The following is a 23,892-nucleotide window of genomic DNA, read 5'->3' as shown; positions in this document are numbered from 1 at the left end:
TTTTGCTCCTTGGTGACATAAAGTAATGTCTCACCTAACTTAAGTATCCTCACCAATAAAGATACTGCATGAAAAACAAAAACACCTGCCCAACCTGAGGTCTTGATGGTTGAGTGACCATTCAGGTCAACAGAACTGTAAACCACATTTTTGAAGAGAAAAATTTCAGTGATGCATTGAAGTGCCACTAATAGCACTTTGGCCTCTAGATCTGGCAAGCTAAACTCCATCTGGGATTGTTGCAAATGTCTATTTATTTCGTAAGAATTTCAATAAAAGAAACATATACCAATGCAGTCTGTGCTGCTAGTGACTATTCTTAAACACAGGGTTTGAAATGGTGTTCTAGCAAAATGATCTGCAAGAGCACAAAAAGTCCTGAAATTGCTTTTCAATGTAGTTTATTAACCTTTTAGAATCTAAGATCCAAATTAGGACCTTAAGATCCACTAATGCCAAATAATCCAGTCTAAGTAGCTACATAAACTGGAACAGGTGTACAGAAGGTGCACTCCATGCTTGAGGATACGAAGTGTTAAAACTGAGAAGAGGCGCTGATTCCAGTGTGGAGGGAGAAAAATAAAAAAGCTTTTAAATTTACTAAACCAAGCACTCTCAGGCACAGAGGCTATGATGTGGTGGAGCACTCTTAGAGTGACAGTACTTTCTCCCTTTGTCAAATTGCTACGAAGTCCTTTCTCACTACACAAAGCAGTCAGGACTCTGCTGTCAAAAAATCACTGCTGAAGGAGTCTGAATTGGGTTCTCTCTCTTCAAGCGGTTACAGGGACAAGTTCCGTGTGATTTGTCAGCTTCCTCTGTTAACATCAAGGAAGTCCTGAGCACCCTTAATGCTGTGAAAATAATCAACCTGTGGTAAGAGATCACATTGCTGGTGGAAGCATTAGCAATTTTCACACAGGTGGTCCTTACCAGAGATACGTATATCAGATTACCTCTGATATAATAGCACCCGGTTTAGACTGACCATCAGGAAGAAGCCACTTTCACACAGGAAAATTCGTATGGTGCCCAGTGCAGCAGTTGTCTCAGGACAGAAAAAAACCAACAAACAAAACAAACCATCGGAGGAAGTTGTAATGATTCAGGCTTGGAATCTTGAGTATTAAACTTCAGTCTCACTTGAGAACTGAGGGAAAAAACATTTTTCCTCCTCCCAGATTTGCTACAAATACCCATAGAATACCAGCATCAAGTGTGCTAGATATAAAACTGATGGAACGCTAGCTGGTCCATAAAGGGTTGCACCAAGTTGTCTGTAGCAAAGTAAAAAACTAGCCCAAATGTTATGGAGATTGGAAGCGCTGGTAAGGCCTTCTTAAAGATGGCAAGAAGCAGAAGTGTAAGGCACAGACCCTGAGGGGAAGACAACAAACAAAAGCATAGGGAGAAATTAGGGAACTCTGACAAGCAAAAGATTATCTATATAAACACAAACTCCACAGAAATACAAGATACAGTTACAGCATTCCTAAACTAAAGGCGTAAATGATGGATGTACAGCCAATGCAAGTCACAGCTGAAGCCCTCATCAGTTTTCATTCAGGCCACCAAATAAACAAATTCCAAAGAAAAAATGTAGCAGTTATGACTTTGTCCCTGATGAACAATAAAAACTATCCTTATTATCATATTACATTATACTCACAATTAATATGGCCACAAAACACGCTAAAGTTGTATTCCAGTCCCCGCTTGCTGTTGCAGAGGCTTTGCCAACAAGGACACTGTAGAAAATGAAGTCTCCTAAACCTAGCTTTACTCCTCCTGCAAAAGTTAATATATCGCAGCATTAAGTACTAGATAGTCTACTAATATTACATATCAGTAATTGTCAGAGAATAATACAGATTTACATTAAGTATCAACAAGACTTGCTAATAAGAACATTTTATTTTCAAAACTAGTACCACTCCTGAATCAAATGACACAGAAAAACTCTTGTGAAACAAGATGGCTTAGGAACATTACACCGCTCAATTCATCCTATAATTAGAGTTTTTCTGTGTTCCTAGTCTCCTATACATGCAAATGCAGTATATTCAGACTCAGATATTTGTAACTGTATTTGTTGGAGAGGTGTCCACTTTTGGCTGACATGTCATATTTAACAGAATATTGAAGTACAATTCCTTTAAGGTGGCCGAGGAAGGGGGAAAATAAGTCACTTGCAGATGATGCTTTATTTGCCAGTTAGAAACCTATACTCAGCAAAATATTCCAGTGCCCTCCCAATTTTCCAACAGCATTCTTAATAAGGTTCTTCTAAAAAGCACTTGTGTGTAATTACAGAGCATATCACAGAGGCAAAAAAAGAACGTATTTAGTCCAAGATGTGAGGTTTATGAAAACTCATGAGTTAACGTCTCATTCTTTTCAATAGTAATTACCACCTTAGCAACAACTCTAGGAGCATAATACTCAATTATCTCTGGAAAAAAAAGAATTAAAAAATGAAGATTTCCTGAATGCCAGATCACTTTCTAAGCTTTTATTCCAAGACATTAAGTCAGAGAGGCTAACACCAGGTCACCAGCTGTTTTCATTTGGCCTATTTTCACTTTCTCACCAATTACAGTCCAGCTCAAAACTCACTGTAGAGTTCGAAGAGGAACTCAAGACCATCAAAACAGAAGTGTATGCCTGGTTAATCATTGGGGGAAAAAAAGAAAGAAAAAAGGGAGAAAAGAAAAAAGGCAACCCTACTGTCTTTTAGCAGGCCTCCAATATATGGTCTAGAACAGTGCGTGAAAAGCTCTTAAGCACTAAAACACCCTTTAACTGCTGAAACAAAACTTGGATGCTTGCTTTCAGCATGACAGAACAATAAGCAAAGGCAACTGCTAGCTAACTCTTTCCACACAAGTGAAGTCTCCAAATTTCTAATAAGCTGCTCCAAACTTCTAGTAAGCTAATGCTGGCTTACAAGTCAGACTCAATCACTGCACATCTGTCATTACTATTTGCTGTAGGAATAAAGAAAAGAGAAAATTATTAGTCAGGCCAGACAAGAGTTTTAGTTAACCAGTTAAATAATTAACATAGCCTAATTCCTAAAATTTTTGCATCTTAACATTACTTTACTCAGCTCTAGAAATGAAAATGGATTTGCAACACACTCCGAATTTTGAATGTTGAGGACAAAGTAAATTCTAAATTTGTTCTTAAAGTAGAAGTGTCTGTATTTTTAAACAGAGGAGCACCTGAGAATCAGAGGAAACAGTTGAGAAGTTTATTAGACAGGCAGACCCTAATTTTATTTAGAGCTTTGCAAATCTAATACTAGCTTAAACTCCAACTGGAAATCACGACTCCATTAAAACAGACATTTGAGTATATGCTCTCCAAAAATACTGCACCTCAGCAAGATGCTGGAGAAAAATAAGCAAGCCCACGGCATTCTGCATTCATTTCAGTCTCCAATTAGGTCTTAAACATTGCTTTGTGCAGAGTGGATTACAGTAGTTTAATGTTGCAGCATAAAAAGTTAATGACTGCATCTACAGGGCCTAAAATCCAAGAGGTGACACACAGCAGAACACTGCATGACAAAGACAGAAGCTAACGCAACTGGCTGTATAATGGTCTGAAAGCAGCTTGTGCTATTAAAGGTTTGCGTCTGAAGATCAGTTTGGCCAATATTACTCACTTCTGCAGCAAAACCAAAAGCTACAAAAAAGCAACTCCATCCGTTTCTATGAGGCATGACAGTATTGATCACGAGCAAGAGCAGCTCTTCAGCTTGCTATTGGTACTCCATACTCACGTTCTTCAGGGTCTTCACTGGTTTGAGAGTTACTGGGTAGAGCCTGAACAGCAGCTCGTGATTCAGGCGTTGATTGAATAGGTCCTATTCTATTGTCTCTTTGTTGCTGCCATTCCTGACTAAAGCCACCATCATCTGCTTCAGCACCTTCATTCTGAGCCTGGTTTGCCGGAGCTCAAAGGAAGACAGACATTTAAGATCTACTTCAAAAACGTGCCTTCTAAAATGTGACAATGTCTCCACATGTAAGATCATAGAAGAATGAGGAAAAAAAAAGAAGTATTCCATAATATTTAGCAACATCCAACATTAGCACACACCATTACAAGACATTCTCACTTAGGATTGTAATACTTATTTAAACAATCAGGAGTCAATCTGCACTCTGCAGTCATAGCACCTACATGTTGCACTCCAGTCCTGATATTCAGGAATACTTTGATACAACAGAGTGGAAGTTCTGTGGTGACCTAATTGAAAGATCACAGTTTAAGGAATAAACTCTAGTATTTCATTAGCTTCTCTAGTCACTGTTAACAGCTTAATTTTCCAGTAAAATAGAAAACTTTACTGAAAATTACATATACATACACCCCTTCAAGCATGTTGCATTCAGAAACTCTGCTCTGCTTTAATAACACATGTAAAATAAACATACCCCATGTTTTTAAACACTAGCTGCATAGCCCAGAGGGCTAGACACATTTCTGTTTAATATAAATATAAATGAGTTAACGTTATACTATATCATCCCAATTTGACAGACAATTGAGCTCAGTCAATAGTTGTCTATTGAAAGTCATTTCACCACCAATATCCTGGATTCCAGAAAAATGAATGCAAGAACATTAACTGCACAATAAGTGAGCAATTTTTGAAGTCTTGACAGATTCATCATTCCTAATAAGGCCTCCAGGCTTTCACTCTTCTACAGCAACCAGGACATTTTAAAAGCCCAGAAACAACTCTCCATAAACACATATTCCAATAAAACAACAACTATAAAAGCTTGTCAAAGAAAAACTCACCTTGTTTATCATAAGTGGAGTTTTTTGAAGTTTTCCGTTGGGCTTCTGGATCTTCCTCTGCCATGTTCACTAGCCATATCATTGTTGCTATTAAATAAAAACAAAACCGCATTGCTAATCACATCCTCAGATGTATACAATTCTGAGATGGTGTTGGCATCAATCCATTCTTTTTCTTTCTTTTTTTTTTGATACAACTATCTTTTCTAACAGGCAATTTCACTCTCATTAAAGCACAGTAATATCTGGAACACAGCCAGTACCAGCCACAACATGCCTTTACAGAATTTGGTGAATAAAGGTTTTATTCTTACTAGGTGTTGAAAAAAATTGCAACAGCTGTTGCCAGAAAAATTACTTCTGTAATTCAGAGGCCCACTCTGAAAATCTGAATCAACAATTTCTCTACTTTTTTTTCCATTAATCAGTTCCTTTATCTGCAAGTGAAAAGGTCTACCAAGACTGGCACTGATGTAACTTCAATTCAGAGGCAGTATCTGCATCAAAGTTAATTGTTCTCTGCCCCCACCATCACAAAGAATTCTCCAATCTGGAGGTAAAGAAATGTTGTCGCACTTAAATGATGTATTTGAATTCAAGTTTGTTGTTTCTCAGAGTTAACCTCTCCTCCCACAAAAGAGAACAACAGGCAGCTATGAGCAGTATCAGTAAAACACAGCAAGAGCGACAGATAAAGAAAGCCCTTCACTTTCTCCTCCGTAAACTCGCCCCTGAAGTAGCCAGTCAGTCTATAACATGCTTCCTCCTTTACAGGCATCATGATTTATGATTAACCTATTTCACTGTTTATCCATGATTACCACTAGCAACATGGAACTTTAGAAACAGTGGAGTCATGTACTAATTAGTACATAGGTCATAACAGCAATTTGCATTCAGTAGGTTATTTTTCATAACTGCAAGGAGAAACAACATACCAAAAAAAAGACAAGCCCTGAAGAAAATAGTTTTGTAAACAAATCCCTTCCTGGCAACTTCTCCCTTTCCTTCCACTAACACACAGGTTATTTAAGCACTGAAAGCTGATAAATATTTTCTAAAAACAAGTACTCCCTTTGAATAGGTTGATTCGCAGCCTATTTACATACTACTTTGGCCAAAAGAAGGTATATTACCATTTACTTTGTAACAAAACATGCTGGGTTTTATTTTGAAAGATCTTAGCCAGATGATGTTCCACATTTTTGAATCAACAATGAAAGGAAAACTGAGGCCCAAGTAAACAGACTAAGAATTCCATCACGTTAAAACAGAGAAAAATGAGAATAATCACTTCAGCTGAGTGGGTGACTGTAAGTATTTAATGTAAATATTTAATGAAATATACTTACAGGAGTAAATAAGTGCTGGGAAGAGAGTTTCATTTCTCTCTTGAGCTGTTTCAACTAGCATACGAAGAGGACCTTTAGGACATAGGACAGCAACCAAATCTGGAAGGAAGAGCAAACAGATCTTACATCACTGCAAACATACATTTAAGATGTTTTTTCTGTAACACTTGCAGAGACTGGTAATAAGATAAAATGTCACCCTGATCACAGACTTTTGACAGAGCCACTAGCCACAAGTCAGTATCCTACAGGAATACTTTGTAATATTCTCAGTTGTACAACCTATTTTGCATATTACTGTAATATGTATACAAATTTAAAAGAGTGATGTTTCTCACTTAAAATATATGCAACTGCAAATATATCAGTGTCTGTGTGTTGATTTGCAAGTTGAAAGCAAATAATTCATGAAAGCCACTATTCAACTAACATCTTGCAAATACCCAAGCTTGCTTTCTCTTATCAAAGCTTTTCTTAACCCAAGTTTAACGCTAAAACAAATTTTAAGACAACATGTAAGTGAGGCTTATATAACTTTTATGAAATAGGCATGACTGCCAGTTTATTCTTATTTACAGAGGAAAAAAGTAAAAGTGCATGTGAAGAGTTAAAAAAACCAGGTTTATTAAGCATTGCAGAAAAATGCTGTGTTTGCATAGATTTGAGAGGTGTTCAAAGCATATTTAGCACAAGAAAAAAACAGCGGCTTTTTGTTGCTTCACTCAATTCTCGTTCATGGGACAGTATGTGAAACAGGGTGAACAAGTGAAAATTAACTGAAAAGCAATTATTTACAAAATAGGATGACTGTACAAGTTACTCAGATCAAAGCACAGCATTAAGAAAACTGATCTATCAGATGGTCTATTTGTTTTCTCACCTGAATGTTGATGGTTTGTTAATGAAATTTGCAACTCCACAAACTACCTCAGCTACTTTCCCTTGTCTTGCATATTTGGACAGAAAGCTGTAGCATTTACATATTAGCCTCCCTACAATCTTTCGCAGTTCTCCACTCATTGTATGTCTTTTAAGTTTATTTGAAACAGTATCTGACACCGAAAGGAGCAGCTTACTTGTCAGGAGCTGTATGTTGCACAAAGCACTCCTCCTGCACCTGCGCTAACCGCCCTAGCACCATTGCTGGTCCTGCTCAAGTAAAGAATTCTTAGTGTGGGGTCATGGGTTTTGAAACTTATCCTCCTTTACACAAAACAACCACGTTATGGTCTTGGAATAGGATCTGAAGAGTTATTTCATTTTGCAAACACTGAACAGAGCCTGAATGCTTGGAATACTAAGATTTGTTCCAGTTACATGAAGGGTACGATTCTGGACAGGTTCTCAGTCTTTATCAGTGACTTTCAGAGTACACATTCATCACATTTACGTGCTTCCAAAAAAATTCAAGTTATGAGTACATCTTCATGGATACACTTAGCTGTAATGTTTTAATTCTAAGCAACTGGATTTTAGTCCTGCCTGAGAACTAAATCAGTATTTGGGATATAGGGTGACCTTCTTAGAAAAAGTGTCCAGTGCCCTCTAAAGCTTTACGAAAAAACTACATCTAGGTATCTCTCAGTCATTATGCTGAAAAAGCATAATATGCGATAATTCAAATGAATTTTCTTTTTATTTAAAGGAAAAAAAAAAAAGAAACAGATCTCACAACTATATCCTTCTAAATGTAAAATGACTGAGCAACGAAAACAGTCTTTAATCCTTGCTTGCTTCCTTCTCATTATATTATTAGGCATGGATCAGGTGGTTGTTTCTATATCCACAAATCTGAGCAAATTGTAAGTTGGGCAGATCTACATCTGTATGGAACTGTAGCCAAACAACAAGCTCCTAAATTCTGAAAATAGACTAGTTTCCAAGGATTCTTTGGGAAAATGAGAAGCCAAAAGTTCTCCACCTTCATGAAAGGGATCAAAATGGCAACATAGATCTCTTAGTTCTTTGTCTCTTCAATTACTTCAATTCTCCTCCCCAACGAATCTAGAAAGACCTGGAAAAATGAAGGAAGATGGCATCATGCAGTCACGCAAAGCGCTTAGCTGCAAGGGACCAATCTCTGTTTAGATCGTGATCTTATTCTGAAGTCTGTAATCACCCTATCCACTACTTTGGATGATACTCCCCACAGACACACTTTTTCTTTTTTTTAAGGTCTAGTCAGACAAACAGAAAAGTCAGGGAATAGAAGAAACTCCCATCACAATACCTGTTACTATGCTTTGCCCCAGACCTTACCATACACTGAAATGACAGCCAGGATAAGCCACGCAGTCCATTCAGGAAGGTACTTAATGAACACCAAGGCCATGAGAGCACTTATCATAATGAGATATGCCTGCTGGAGCCGAAGTGGACCCTTCCAATGAATACAAATCATTCCCACAACACCGAAGTTCCAGATCATGAGTGCCACTGTAATGTAGTCCATGGCAACGTTATACGTCTTAAAAACCTCACTAAAAAAAAAATATGGAAAAGAATATGGACTGCATTTGCTTAAAACAATGGGAACAAGTTACAGATACAAACTTTGGAGTTTTGTTTTTTTTTTCATTTTCATATTCAATGTAACAAATATAAAATTCTACCTCCAATTAGTACTTAACTATTCTTCGCAAAGGGGATAATTTTACCAGTGTTTGCTTCACTCCAACTCTTTCACTCTTCTGAAAACTTTCACTAATGTTCTATTTCCTTCTCAATCAAAGCAGAAATTGACAGGAAAGGACATTATTGCAAAACCAGTCATTTTGATTATACTCATGATTTTTAAAAATCAGAAGAATAAGAAGTTGTGAGGTTATAATGGATCTTTAAAGGCATGCAACCAGATCTCTCTCTACTTATCTACTGCCTGTGGAATGGAAACACTTTGCTAACTTCAAAGAAAGATATAAATAGTTATTCTATTTTATTCTTCACCACAAACACTAAAGTAAAAAGCCTTCTTTTTGGATGAACAACGTCACTCTGCCACACCAAATACTGTAAACTAATTAAGGCCCTCAATAAGTAAAACGAAAATAGACAAATATGTTGTCACCAAGTCACAGGTGATTTCCACTGACCCAGGGAAGAAACAGTTGTGATGGCTTTTTGCAGATTTTGCCACTATCAACTCATCAAGCCACTAAGAACGTTACAGTGTGCACGATACTTTCCTCCAGGAAGTTTGTCTTCTGTACTTGTTAGCTGGCCTTTGAGATGTACAGTGTTAACAGGATGCCCCTTATTGCTATCATGTATAATTGGTCTACAGACTCGCTCCTCACTCACTGGACCTCTGCAAAAGGAAGTCAGCACTGCTGTGAGGCAGAATAAGTTACCCTGTGGAAGATAGCTTATTCTGGTGATGCAGGTGATGGATAGCTTCTGTACAATATCATCAGAGGCACTATAAACCCATAAATATCTCTTTTATGTGTACTCTATGAACCTATATAAGACTAAAAAAATTATTGCAATAGCTTACCCACTATCATTCTTGTTAAGATGGGATAGTCTAAAATAAATACATACACGAAGTGATACATGAAAAATAGTGCATTAATGCTTTAGTTCACTTACCCCAGGTAGATAAATGAGAAAAAGAAAAGCAGCAAGAGGGAAGAAATGATAAGCCAGCCATGGATCACCTGGAAACCAAAGATACCAATACAATTTTTTTTTAGATTTGGTATTTTAAAGTTACTATCTACTTAAAAATGTTTTTAAGATTACATTCCCTTTTAATTAAAGCAAGAAAATGATATTCAGATATCTCCCTCTGTGGTTATTGCTAAATTCATATTTAGTCTATACACATTATTTCAATTTACACTTATGAATTTTAAGTGCTTTGTGGTCTTTCAATAGAGGTTCTATACAATGAAAACTACTGTTTGTATATTTTTAGGCCATTTTGGTAACAGTGGCATTCTAAGGTAGCAGAAGTATCCAGCATTAACACAGATGGAAAACATGATTCATTTTTGCACAATTAAAAAGCCTGCTCTGATTCCAAATCATTTTCAAAATACTGGAACACAGAAAAACCTTCAGTGTTACCTGATGGAATTCAGAATTAGCCTGTCATCAATGAATGACTATATAAGGATTTCTATATTGTCTATCAATCATCTATATACATAATCCCTAATTTTGGTATGAAAGCAGATACGCATGCCCAACAATTTAACAAAAAACAGGTCAGGGCTGTACTCAGCAGGGGCATGCATAGATTTAGACTTGGAAGTGACAGGTACTCAGACTTTGCACTGACGAAAGTGCGTACCACTCTTGTATATTACTGTGCAAAATTAAAAATTAAGATTGAAGAGCCCTGTAACACTAGTAATCTCTGAACTGAGAATGAAACATATATCCGTCAAATTCTGAGCACAGAATCTTATATATAAAACCAGACCCAACACTGCAAGTAGATAACCAGTCAGAAGCAATAATCTAGAAATTCAAGCTGCATAAAAAATGCTGCTTCGAATAGACACGCTCAGTGGAAAACTAACTGGTTAAATTAGCTTTATATGTACACCAGATCAAAGTCATCAGAAACTGTTTAGAAACTGCGTTATCTATTTCTCTTCTTCTGAAAGCAGTAGAATGCATCTTATGTTCTATTTTTTAAAACATTTTGCAAAAGTTAATTTAAAAGTAAAGCCCATATGCACACAGACTCAAGGAATTCTGTTTGCATAGGCAACCAGGACTTTCCAACAAATTAAGACTCTAGCTATTACAGTTGGTAATTTAGTACATTTAGTTTAATATCAAATTTTTCATAAGTATTTTTAAAATTGTCAGCAATTTTTGGAATAGTCAATCTCCTCCTTCACACTGTCTTTCAAAACAGGTTCAAATTTAACCTTCAGTCTAATAAAAACCTGTCATTTAACTTGCTAGTCTAACAGATTGGCTTTTCATCTTTGCTAGTGTATTCTCAAAAAGACTTAAGATTTTCCCACATGTAATAAGCATGGTGCCTGTAAAGATAGGGCAGGAAAACTGTCAAAGCATTTGTCTCAGTCCGTCAAACCGTCACCACTCAGAGCAAGTGGGGGGGAAAAATACATACTAAAGCTGAAGACTGATAGGTACCTGAAACAGAATCCAACTTCCAAACAACTTGTAAAACTACCTATATATATCTAAGTAGTGACCTAATGAGTAATTTTATTTCTCTGTAGAACTAGTTGAAATCATTTGAAGAAAATGGCAAAGAAAGCTGTGTCGTTTCTTTTAATAACAACATGACTTCTATCTGCGGTTCTTCTATTTGTAGTATAAGCTCTTAAACTTTACCCCTTAAGAAAACAACGTGAATACTAACTTTTCATTCTAGTAAAGAGTAAAACGCTAACAATGTCAAACACCAAGGCCGTAGTCCAGCAAATGTTTACACAAACTTTGCATAACTAGTGTCAACAGTACTGAAGGAAGTAGTTTCAAGAGTTGACATAAGTTGGCATTTTACATACAGATGTTTGTTTTATTCTCAGTATGTATCTCATTTGCTATATAGCATTTTCCAGATCACCAACCTCTTTCCATCCAAGTGATTTTTCCAAAGTATTTCTTACAAGTTTTGGCCATCTTTTTCCTAGCAGGATACCATGACAGGTTTGTTGCCTTCTAAGTAAAGAATTTTCATTCTTTATTTGACATCAGCTTCAACACAAACTGATTGCTGGTAGAGAGTTGGCTTTGCCTGCTACAACTTGAATAAAAACTAAGGATTGCAGAAGGCAGAGAACTGAAATGAGCTACAGCAGACAGATTTTGGGTAGGCAGACTAAAACAATGAAAAATGCAGAGCATAATAAAATATGTTAGAAAGAAAAGCTAGTCAACTACAATTACCTTCAAAGATGCTGTTTCTAGCTAGATTTAGGAGCTAGAATCAGGACCATGCTTAACTTGGCACATACAGGAGAAACACAGGAAATGAACGGTGGTAAAACTGAAATCGTATTTCCTTTCTTCAAAGGAGTTTTCAGATAAAAATCTTGTGAAGATAAGCAAATTATCACCACCAGCTGGAGGTCTAACATTCTTTCATTCTAAGTTCCATTTCCCATAATCTAGACTACATTCTACATGTAGAACTGCATGTAAAATAGAATTCAATGGACAGGTAACTACATTTTACAGCATTCTGGTATAGCAGCATAGAAATACTGCTAGCAATTCTAAAAATAAGTTAATTATTTCTTTTAATTAGCATAAAATATAACTACAGGATTTTTTTGTTGTCTAATCATTCTAATTTTTTAGTACAACAATTATTTTTGTAAGGAGAGCATGCAGTGCTTTGTAAGTTCAAGAGTGAAAGCTGAGTAAAAACTAGTTGATGCCTTCAGCACCTGAGGAGAACCAACTGGCTGCCCAGGAACCTAGCTGAAGTACATCAGTTATGATGTTCCTTCACCGGAATGAACAGAATTGACAGTTTAAAAAGAAAACCTTGTCAGTTCAGATTTAACACCACGCTGTGATAAAAGAGAAGGTCCATGCTTTAAAAAAAACACTTTTCCAAGCTGTATGCAGATTCAGGCAGAAATAATTTCTCCAGTAACTCAAGACAATTTGTAAAGGGGTTTCACCCACAGCCATGAAGACCAAAATTACTTTTCCCTCCTGAAAACAAAATAAAGTGGCACAAACCTTTGTGCCAGTGCACAGATTCCACTGCCTGTTTTACAACTCAAACTGATTCAAGGTTCTGGCTGCACACTGGGAAGTTTTATTAGGCCAAGCCTTGTCAAATGAGTCAGTAAGACCAAAAGACAACCAGGAATTTTCAGGAACAACCCTCCCAGGCAGGTGACATTGCAATTATTTATGCCAAGCCTGGACTTGCCTAGATCACATCACTGTACGATTGAAGTCTTTCACAAAAGAGCCTTAGAGTCTCTGTGTTTGCTCTAAGGATATTGCCTGGTGTGTACAGCCATGCACACATCACACTGTTGGGAGACTTCTATACTGGGGACAGGGTGGGGAGAGGGGAGCCCTTGAAAAGCCCCTGAAGTCCTGAATAGATTTCAAATTGTTGGATCAGGTCTGTACTTTGTAGTTCTTGACCACAGGAAGATGTCAGTACATGGTACATTTCACAGGAATAGGAAGCAATGCCACCCTAATTCTCCCCCACTAAACAGCCAGCAGTGGTAGCACCGGCCCTTTCCCTCCCCGTTGAGTCAAAGGAACAGAAGCCACAAAATTGAAACAGTGAACTGAATCACCAATTCTGCTACTTTTGCTCACTCATCCTTGATAACACTTCATTTTGTTCCATTCTCGATAATCTGTACTAATAAACAAAACTAGCACAATTACTCAAGTCAATTATATTCATACTCACCTTGTAGCACCTGTATTTGTAAAGCACAACCAGGAGTATGGTCATGACAATGATAACACTGATCATGATGGCCGCGTTGAGAATTGAATTCAGGGCTCTCTGTCCTACTGTCTCTGTCTCTTCTGTGAAAGGAGTGTAGATGCTACAACAACAAAGAGTCAACTGAAATGCCACTGAACGCACAGATGTTTCTGATATGTGAGGCCAACATCAAATGAAATTGCAATCTTTCAATTCAGAGCTGTAAAAGCAACAATTATTTTCTACTTACGCAAAATTTGAAAGGTGGAATACTACCACATTAGGCAAACTTTAATTAAAAAAAAATTTCCTGGAAGACTTGCCTTTCCTACATTCTTCGATTACTATTTTCTACTTTGTAACACAAACAAAACCAGAACTCGCTGTTGGTTGATACAATTACTCACATGCTACCAATCATTAGACTGTTACTGCAGCTAGACCTTTATAAGCACACCATCTAGTGGATTTACAATGAAAGATTCCCCAGTGATTTCAACAAAACAATGTATGGGCTCAACTCTCTTTTTCTTAAAGAAATACAACCTGGGGGAAAACCCACTTCATTATGGGGAAGAGGTCGAGAAAACACTTATCATAAATCTCAAGAAAAATAATTCCTTGATCAACAACTTTGACAGTGAAAAAGAACTTAGTGTTTTATTGAAACATTTTATGACATGCTTATATTACACAAACATTTCGGAGCCAAACACACTTTGAATCATTTTGTCTAAATGTTTTCACAACCGAACATTTAGACTGATTCGCTGCAGGTTCTGACAGGCTCAGTGTTCTTCCTTTGTCTCCTTTCTCTCAAACCAGCTTTCACTGAAATTGCTTTTTTTGGCAACATTAATATTTTTGGAAAAAAAAAAAAATTCTATACAGGAAACCTGTCAGGAAAGTTTCTGTAACTGCAACAGAAGTGAACCTCACAAAGCTATCTTCCTCTTGCATTTGAATTTCTTTATCAAACAGTATAGGAAGACCAGAACTTGGCATCTATGTTATTTCATTTAAATAAGTAGGTTTTTTCCTTTTCCAAAAATCTTTGTATTCTAGCAGAGTACAACTGAAATGGCTTTGGCTTAGGATTGAGTTGATTTTATAAATACCACAGGGAATGATAAAGTATCAAAACAAGGACTAGGATTTGAATCGAGCAGTAACACCCAAGGTATTATCCCGACTGGTCACCAATCAGACAACAAATGTCAATAGTACCACGAATATAGAGTCCGGTTTCTGGAAGGAATAAAACAGAACTATCTTCAGGCTGGTGGAGGAGAAAAGGGAGGCAAGAGGGAGTTCACTGCTTGAATTAGACTCCTGAAGAAATGGAGATTAAAGAAAATTATTTGAGTCCATTAAAAAGACGGGGGAAAAAATTGATACATACAGCTGTCCATCCTTGCGTGTATAGAAGCTGACAGACTTGATGGTTGCAACAACGACCACCATGCAAAGCGTGACAGGTACAAACAACATAATCACATGTTTTGCCCCATATTTCAGTGTCAGCTCCTCATCTTCCTCGTCTTGTTCCACCACTTGCTGCATGTTGTTTTGCGGCTGCCCATTGGTCTCAGACTCGGCATTGTCATTTCTTCTGCGCTCACTATTATCATGGCGACGTCTTTCACTGTTGTCATTCTGCAATACATAGAAAAGTTTCCTCAGCAACTATCCACAAGCATATTCTTGTACGCTAAGCTAAAGACGATCTTGAGGGGGAAATGTGTAAGGTAATATTCACTGTCAAGAACACTTGCTGCAGCAAGGACTTAAACAGTAGTAAATAATTGCATCACATAGTTAACAAAAGAATAGGAGCACAAGGTTACATTAGAAGCATTTATATGAAAAATAGCAGCAGCTGAAAGTAGGGCTGGTTTCATCTAAAAGTCTGTCACCTTTCCTTTAAACTGAATTTTAAAAGCTGAAGACAGACAGCTTTTTCCTTTGGTCCAAACTACAGTTGATACAAGGGTGCATGATAGTAGATTACTCATAGCTTGGCAAGAACTAACTATATCTGTTCCTAGAAATAATGCCAAACAGACATTTATGATGTTAAATCCATGAAAGGCCCAAGAAAATTTCTACTTTCCTTACCATGTTACTCCCACTACAGTACACTAACTAGAATATATATTAAAATGGAGTTTTCACAAGGTATTGTGTACTCACATTTTTAGCGAAAAGAATGAGACAGAAATGGTGATCAAACTCAGGTAGTTTTCAGTCTTTATTCTGAGATTTGATCCCAAAATTTTGGTGTGATGAGCTAAGTCTGCAGATTCTTTCCCTCCTTTCCCAACTATACTACTGCCACATCCTTTCACTGACATTGAAGAAATTTCACCACTTCTGTCAACAAATATGAAAAAGCTTCCTAGCCTTCCTGATACTGCTACATGAAACATCAAGGGTATGACTCATAGGCAAGGACAGAGGTAAACTGTCAACAAAATTAAGATTAACCACAAGTGAAAACACAAACTGGGAACACCACTTACAATACATGATCAGGCCTGCTGTTACAAACCTTTTGCCCCCTCTCCAAGAAGCCCCATCAGCAGTGGGCATTTTGCCTTTTGTATGTTGTGCGTATATACAGAGAACACAACAGGAGAGTGAGCTATGTTTCACCTATTCTGGACTACGAAGAAACAAAACCATTTTATGTTTACCAGTCACTCTAAACAAGTCCTAAAATGCAACAGTTTATACAGACTACTTTTTTTTTTTTTCCTCCTGTATCACTACCACATCCAAAGTCAATGTTGTATTGTTCCTATTCTCTCCACTCAAGAGGTTTAACATAAGAGATGTAACACAAATATTTTTTGTTCCTTACAAAATGAATCTCATTTCTTCAGAATTACTTCATTTACAAACGGTTCGGTTTGAATAAGTGTGCTAAAGCAGCTTTCAATTAAAATGTACAATAAACTGAAGGAAAATACCTTTTGCACTACCTTTAACATGTCACTCCGTTTTCATAAAATTGTTGTAGACATAAGATAGGGCATTGAAAATAAACTAATGAATTTCTGCATAAGTACTCTTATAAGGGTAATTTTTTCCTTACACATGCAATGTTCAAGCCTCATTACCTGTTCTTAATAGTATTTCCAAACATAACTGCTCACTTGCATCTCATTAACTCACTGCAGTTTTTTGATAAATTAATAGTAATTCTGGAGATTCTTTATACAGAATTTTCCCAGCCCCACCCTCCGAAAAGATAAGATGTTAAGTATACACTCAGGAACTCACAGTGGGGTTTTCAAAAGCACTTAAGTGATTAAGGAGTACAAGTCCCTGGACTTTGAACTGCAAACACTGACACTGCTAAAACCTTGGTTGAAGCTTTACAACTTCCCCAACTCATGAAAAATTTCCTCTTACAAAACATTACAAAGTAACAATACACACCGAATGCTTTGCCTATTTACCCCTTTTTTGTGGTATCCTCAGGCTCAAGCTCAGCAGGATTTCAAGAACTGTCCTCTAAGAAAATGTGCTTTATTTTTCAAAAAGGAAACTGAATGTAAGGGGAGGAAAAGAAAATCTAAAATTGTCTTAATTAAACAATTAAAACTAACAAGCAACCGGATTTTTAGAATTCAGGTTTTAACCTTTAGTTAATGATACTAAACTAAAATTAAGTATGTCCTGAAAAAGATTTTAGCTTCAATATTATTTCTTACTAAATGACAGATCCATTATAAATCACTTGGTATTTTGTGTAAAGTCCTTGCATACAATTATTGAAGGTCAGATAAAAACAGGAATATGGGAGAATGCAAATAAAGAGATCATGTTTAATTATTCTGAAATGCTGGCTGCAACTGAAACTCTTTCTGTACAGATTATAGCTCAAATGTAACATTTTTCACTTTGATAGTAATATACTCTATTTCTCTCAGTCTACAACAACAGAACAATAAGCTTACCTGTCTAAATAAACTACCTAAGATGATCATAAATAACACTACATTGGAGATGATCAGAGCCTTGGAACACTTCACAAATAAAGCAGACCAAGTATTTAGGTTTCTGCACACTTGCAGAATACGTTGCTCTTTCTCTGCTGTAATAACAGTCCTGCATGAGGAAGGACTTACCCCTATCTTAGGCACAGAAATATAAAATGTAAAATAAAAATCTACAGCTTTGCAAAGCAAACACAAAAACAGCCAAAGGAAAAGGCTGGTTAACTAGCACACCGCTACAAAAAACCTGCAAAATCAAACATAAAGAGAAAACCTGAAGAAATTAGACCAATATGTGCCATTTTATTCCCTCCACTAGTTAGGAACAAAGACACAATCACAAAATGCCTTTACATGTTAAAACACAGTGCATGAAAACCAGATCAGCATCTAAAGAGTTGTAAGAGTTACTCCCTCATTCACTGTTAAAACTCTAAAAAAGTTGTCCTTTCAGGCTACCGAAGCGTATCTAAACGTGACATGCGCGTGCCCCACTGCTTAAAAGAACAAAGTGCACTCATATCCTACCTGATCAGTATTAAACAGAGCAGAGGCCATGGACTCTTGCTGAAGTGGAAGCAAAGGAACAGACTCTTCACTTTCCTCAGACATAGTTAAAAGTGAAAATTCTGAAGCTAAAAAGTCAGTAACACCTGTTGTGACACCGTAAGCAAACGTAAGTTACGAACTACGCGCTTTCAGGTGAATAAACAGTATCAAAAGCAAATGATAGGGGTTTTGTCCCCTATCAGTAAAATAGTTAATAGCAAACCCAGAGCAATGCCCCTGAACCAAAAGATAAACTAGCATATTTGATTAAAAGTTTTTATTTATTAAATCCAGATTTATCCATCAAGAGCAGACCCCCTTGCCTGACTGTGGGCACAGAGTTCGTTAGTTCTCACACACACCATTTATGTTTAGAGGTCATTATACGGTGACAGATATTGCAGGCTGGACTGAACTCTTGGTGTGTGACTAGAAGAAGAGATGGCAAATTATAGTAACTGAGTGATTTCACATGCTGTTAGCCACAGAACCTAAATATATTTAAGCAGGAAAGGATTTTCATACATATGTCCAAAACCAAAGCAGACATGTGTAGGGGAGAAAAATCATTCCAACTAAGTATTGATATTACACCTAGAGTTACATTTAAACATGGAAAGAAAAAGCACAAGTAGTAGCTATTCATCAATACAGTCTGTTAGTGAGAAGTAAATAGAACCATCCATCCCCCGTTACTGGGAAGGAGCATCACCGAGCTATCTGTAAGGATGGTGAGCCCACAGTTTATTGCTGAGCTCTGCCTTTTTCATCTGGCAGAAGTGTTCAATAAAGGTAAATCTCTCACCTGTCCAAAATGAAAAGAAACTTTCATTCCTTCTAAAGTAAAAGCACAAAGGATGCAATAGGAAAGTTTCCACTTTTCTAGTTTTATTAACAGTTTCTAGAATCAGTAAGGTCTTAAGTCAGATTGACTTTTAATTTGAAAATAAGTTTTCAAATGTTTTATATTTTTACTGATATAGCAAGATGCTGATCTAATAACAAGGATTTTTCAAAATTCTACTTAAACTGCTGGATTACATAGCAGAGTTAGAGCAGGGATCAAAATATTCTCCTGAATCACTGCCATAAACATGGCTACAAGTGGCCCAGCCTCACAAGGGCATTTCTGTGTCACAAGGAAACCTGATATTCAAGAGCTACAGCAGGAACAAAGAATTCAGCATGACAAATCCAAGAGCCTGAGCACCACACCCAAGTAGATCACCTAAACTTGGTTTTACCAAAACACATACAGTACAATGAGTACAGTTTTAGCAACAATTATGTGCTTAGGTCTTTCAAAGCAATCATATGAAACTTTACGGTTTGAGTTCCCCCTCCCCTCCAAAACCTCAAGAACTCTGAGAGCACCTTGACAATTATTCACAAGACACCACAAGTGCTGCTCTTCCTGCTAGGGAGTAGTCCTCCAGCAACAGCAACAACAAACCCCAGGCTTCACGCTCTACCTAGCCTAAAATTAACTCTGTGACTGAGAAACCTGTGAATCAAGCAGACCACAGCCAGGCTAGATCAAGAGAGCTCACCAAATCCCCTAAAAGTCAATGTTTGACACGGGAGCCTCCCATCCCTTTTTCTTATTTTTCTTGAGAGCTTGGTCACTCTAACACCACTTTAAACTGGGGGAACTCTTAACTGTATATAAAAAATTAGTTTAGAATATGAGATATTTTACAAAATATTTCTTTTGGCACTGCTTATCACCACAACAGTCCAGACAGAGAAAACTACTCCCAACAAACAGATTTCTAGAGTTCTGAACTGTATTTTCATCCACACTCGTTATTCACCCTGATTCAACTGCTACCAGGTAATAAAATTGTTTGTTACATACGGTGTTGCTGAGGTGGTTATCAGGGAAGTTTTCTGTCAGCTGCCCATGCTGAAACTGGGGTAAATGTGCAGACAGTTCTGTCATTGGGGCTGTCCTCTGGAAATCACTTATTTCTGCACAAAATGGATCTTTCCTCTTGAGATGCTGAAAGGAAAAAGATACGTAAAAAGCCTTTGTTCTTATATGACCAAGTTCTCCACCCTCTCCCTACCCCAATTTTTGCAGACCAAAGATAACCATTTTCTATCTACACCATGGTACCAAACTGTATTGCATCTTTAGTAAGAGATCATAATAGGGATTTTCCAGCATAAAAATAAGAGCGTCTAGGCGTTATCAAATTAGTTCATCAGCCACGGAAGTAAGCCAGCAACAAACTGATCATTCAGAACAGTTCTCCATTCCTTCTTGTGCAATAAATGAGAGGCACTGCACACTTGCTCAGAGCCCAACTTGTATGTTTTTATCTCAGCAGAGTACAAGTGCTCCAATCACTCATAAGCTCAAGGGGAATCTTCCAGCAAGGATGACTGACTTACACTTGATCATTTAAAATCTGGATATATCTCTAATACACTAATGCCCTAAGAGTGACCTAGAGCTACCAAAACAGTATTTCAGCTGAGCCTCAAGAACTAATGTGCATTGATTTCCCCTACTGTTAGGTTTTATGTATCAGCTAAATGTACATAAACATGCAATATGCTTGTAACAGCTTTATATGTTCTTCCATAAAAAAGTCATATGCTAACAATTTCCTACGCAAACATGAATAAATCACGTGCTCCACAACAAAGGATGATAAAGCAATACAGCGGAAAGAAGAAGAAGGGTGATGTAACTACCTAAGTTTCAGAAAAAAATTAATTTTAAGAAACAATGAGTAGGCCTAGATAAATCACTGGCTTGGTCACACAAAACATAGGGAAGTGAACAAATCAATGCCTCAAGGGTGGAGTGCCAGTCCCCACTTCCATCCCAAGTGGCTCCTGCTCCTACCTTGTGCCAACTCCAGCACTCAGTCCTCTTTACAGTAGATTTTACTCACTAAAAAGGAAGAAAAGAAATCCAGGAAAAGAAAACAGGAATATTTTTCTGCTGGTTTAGTATAATCGACTAACATATGGAGGAATGTCAAAAAACTCATACAAGGGAAGCTATCACAAAGCAAGGCCTCTCGCTTTTGGCAGCAGCAAGCCACAAGTGCTGCAAGACAGCATCTTACTTAAAGAGAGAGTTAAGACTATTTTCAATACACACTAAGATGCAGAAGCTGTTTCTCTACTTACAAATAAATACATATCTTATGAGTGCATAGTGTTTACTAACTTCAGTAGGGATGTAGCTTACACTAAAGAGCCATTAGGAGGCAATACCAATTTAACAAGCCTAGTGGGAGCATGCAGACTGTTTGGAAAGAGAATGCAGTATTCACTAGAATGGCTCTCTTCTGCATTTGTAATTAAAAATAAAGCAGATCCAATTTCAAATGAAATATAAGATTAGATGAAAATAAATAGGCATTACATTGCATTTACTTTTAAACTTTTTGCTCTAATTCTTTGGTTAAGCTATGGAATATAAACAATATTGTTTTAAGGCTGCGCTTGGAAAAATTCTCAGTGACAGGGCCACTGGAAAAGAGAAAGTTTTTATCCACATGTGGAGTATTGGAATGAGATTTTTCATACAGCAGCATGTCAAAATTCTCATTAAATTACAGGAGGGAAAAACTCCCCAAACCCCCAAAATATCAACCCACAAAATTCTATTTAAAGACTCATAAAGAAAAACACCACAAACTCACCAAACAAAAGAGCGGCTACTGAGAAGCCACTGAGAGAAGAGTTGCACCAAAGCTTGAATGACAGTGTCTCACAGGCCTCAAAACTTATGGCTGGTTAAAACAATCCCATCTGAAGACTCGAGAGCTAGAAAACAGATTCAGGACATCTTCCCAAACAACTTTATTTTCTATTTTTACATAAATAAACACTCCCAAATTGAAACTGAACTATAAATGAATGAAGACTAGAAACAAACTGTGCACAAACAGACACAAACTAAATTTTTACTTGTTTTACCTGGAGAGGGACTCACCAAAACATAATGAAGCTGTTAATATTAAAATAACCTGTCTAAAAAAGTGCTTCATTGCTTCTTTTGGCTTTTTTTTAGTAAGAACAACAGGACTTACAACCATACTTTTCATACATTTACCCTAATAAGTAGAGGTATCAGGCAAGTAAGCTCTATAATGTTTTCTCTACTCAGAAGAAAAAGAAAAGCAAGCATCGGTCAGCCACAGCAAGCGCGGTGCGGCCCGGTTAACCTGCGCTCTCCCTCTCAAAGAAGCAACAAGCAGCAGCCACTACTTTCCGGGGGGAACACCAAAGGCCCCGCGGAGCTCGCCCTCAGCCCTGCCCCAGGCCCGAGCAGCCTGGCCCCAGCCAGGCGCCCCGCTCTCCCTCGGCCGCGGGCGAGACGAGTGGCTCCGCCGCCGGCTCCCAGAAAGGCCGCGGGGGGCGGAGAGGCCCCCCCACGACGGTGGGGGAAGAGGGTCAGGCCCCCGCCCGACCCCGCCAGCTGCCCGGGCCCGGTGCAGCCTGACCGACCGCAGCCCCACTCGTGTCTACCCCGCCCACCACAGCCCCGCTCCGCCCCGGCCCCAGCCCCAGCCCGCGGGCGTGTGGCGCAGGGCTCCCATAAACATCGGACCCAGCCGCTCCCGACGCCTTCCCGCGGTCCCGCCGCCGCCCGGCCTGCGAGGCGCCCCCGGCCCGGCTCCGAGTGGCGCAGGGCGCTCGCCCCGCAACCCGCGCTCGCCCCGAGATCAGCGGCGGCGCGGTGCCCGCGGCTACCCGGCCCCACGCGCGGCCGCTGACAGACCGACCTGCAGAGCGCCCCTCCCGCGGGGTCCGCCGCCGGCTCTTCGCCGTCCCGCAGTGTCGCCCCGCCCACTTCCGGCCCGAGCCCCGCCCCCCCGCGACCTCACTTCCGCCGATGGCGGCCGGGGGGCGCTGAGGAGGGTTATGGCCAGGCCCCTGTCGGCCCTGGGGGAGGTTCGCACAGCGGCTGAGGGGCCAGCACAGGCCCCACCGACACGCAGGAGGCACGACGGAGCGTTTGTGAAAGAGCAAGGTGAACGCTGGCCATTAAGCAAAAGCATGAGATGGGCACGAGTGGATGGTAAGGTAGTGAGCGCGCTGAAACTTCACCCAGTAGTCGTCTTGCAAAGGAAACGCAGCTTGTCCTGGTTAACGTGGTAGGGGCTGTTACCAAGTAAAGAGAGGGGTATTACAAGAAAACATGCTTCTGGGTTGGGTTTGGTTGTTTTTAATTCAAGTCATATATAAGCTAATAACCCTGTTTTAATATGGTCCCACCAAAAAGCATGAAAGTAACTTGAAGGAATCTTTGCATTTCAAAATAAAAACAAAAATCTAAAGTCAATGTGACATCTTTGCAAGAAGGCTCTAGTACAACCGTGACTCATTTGTGGCATAAAGGCAATTTCGAACTTGAAACTTACCTTGCTGTCTGTGATATTTGAAGAGTAATCCACAATTGCTTTTAAAAATGCATAACCTAATTGGGTTACTAACATCAAGGAAATGCTGATACATGTAATCATTCTAAATATAAAAAAAGGAAAATCTATTGAGAGACCATATAATTCTGCATGTTTTTAAATCAGATGTTGTATTTCACTATTTGGCTACGCTACAGGAAGAGCCATAGGAAAATGAAGTGGCACAAAAGCATTGCACAGAAAAGTTAGGTTTTCCATGACCATTTTGACATAAATACTGAGTTTCAGTAGGTCATATGCATATGAAGTGCATTTAAAAGAAGCCAGATTTAGACCAAAAGTGATGCCTAACCATTAACCAAACAGAAAAAAACCCC

The 23,892-nt window shown here is 38.4% G+C and overlaps 1 protein-coding gene across 8 annotated transcripts; it reads right to left on the bottom strand.

Moving 5' to 3' along the window:
- Positions 1-212: 212 nt before the first annotated feature.
- PSEN1 (presenilin 1) lies at positions 213-22,924 on the bottom strand. Of its 8 annotated transcripts, none has more exons than XM_075754315.1 (13): positions 22,810-22,924; positions 21,791-21,914; positions 20,983-21,030; positions 19,984-20,127; positions 14,975-15,228; positions 13,552-13,693; positions 9,759-9,826; positions 8,427-8,647; positions 6,168-6,266; positions 4,816-4,902; positions 3,788-3,961; positions 1,670-1,788; positions 213-1,377 (listed from the first exon to the last, which is right to left on the bottom strand). In XM_075754315.1, exons 4-13 carry the CDS (start codon positions 20,065-20,067, stop codon positions 1,222-1,224), a joined length of 1,404 nt encoding a protein of 467 aa, XP_075610430.1. In that variant the 5' UTR covers positions 20,068-20,127; positions 20,983-21,030; positions 21,791-21,914; positions 22,810-22,924; the 3' UTR covers positions 213-1,221. The 8 variants fall into 8 exon arrangements, with proteins under 8 accessions (XP_075610430.1, XP_075610431.1, XP_075610435.1 ...); XM_075754316.1 differs by having other exon boundaries at positions 22,877-22,924; XM_075754320.1 differs by lacking the exon at positions 22,810-22,924 and adding an exon at positions 18,105-18,229 and having other exon boundaries at positions 21,791-22,570.
- Between the last annotated feature and the right edge of the window lie 968 nt (positions 22,925-23,892).

The sequence above is a fragment of the Balearica regulorum genome, chromosome 5 (genome assembly GCF_011004875.1).
Source record: "Balearica regulorum gibbericeps isolate bBalReg1 chromosome 5, bBalReg1.pri, whole genome shotgun sequence".
Classification (NCBI taxonomy): domain Eukaryota; kingdom Metazoa; phylum Chordata; class Aves; order Gruiformes; family Gruidae; genus Balearica; species Balearica regulorum.
The sequence above is the reverse complement of the archived record's forward strand: the minus strand, read 5'-3'. Positions and strand labels throughout refer to the sequence as shown.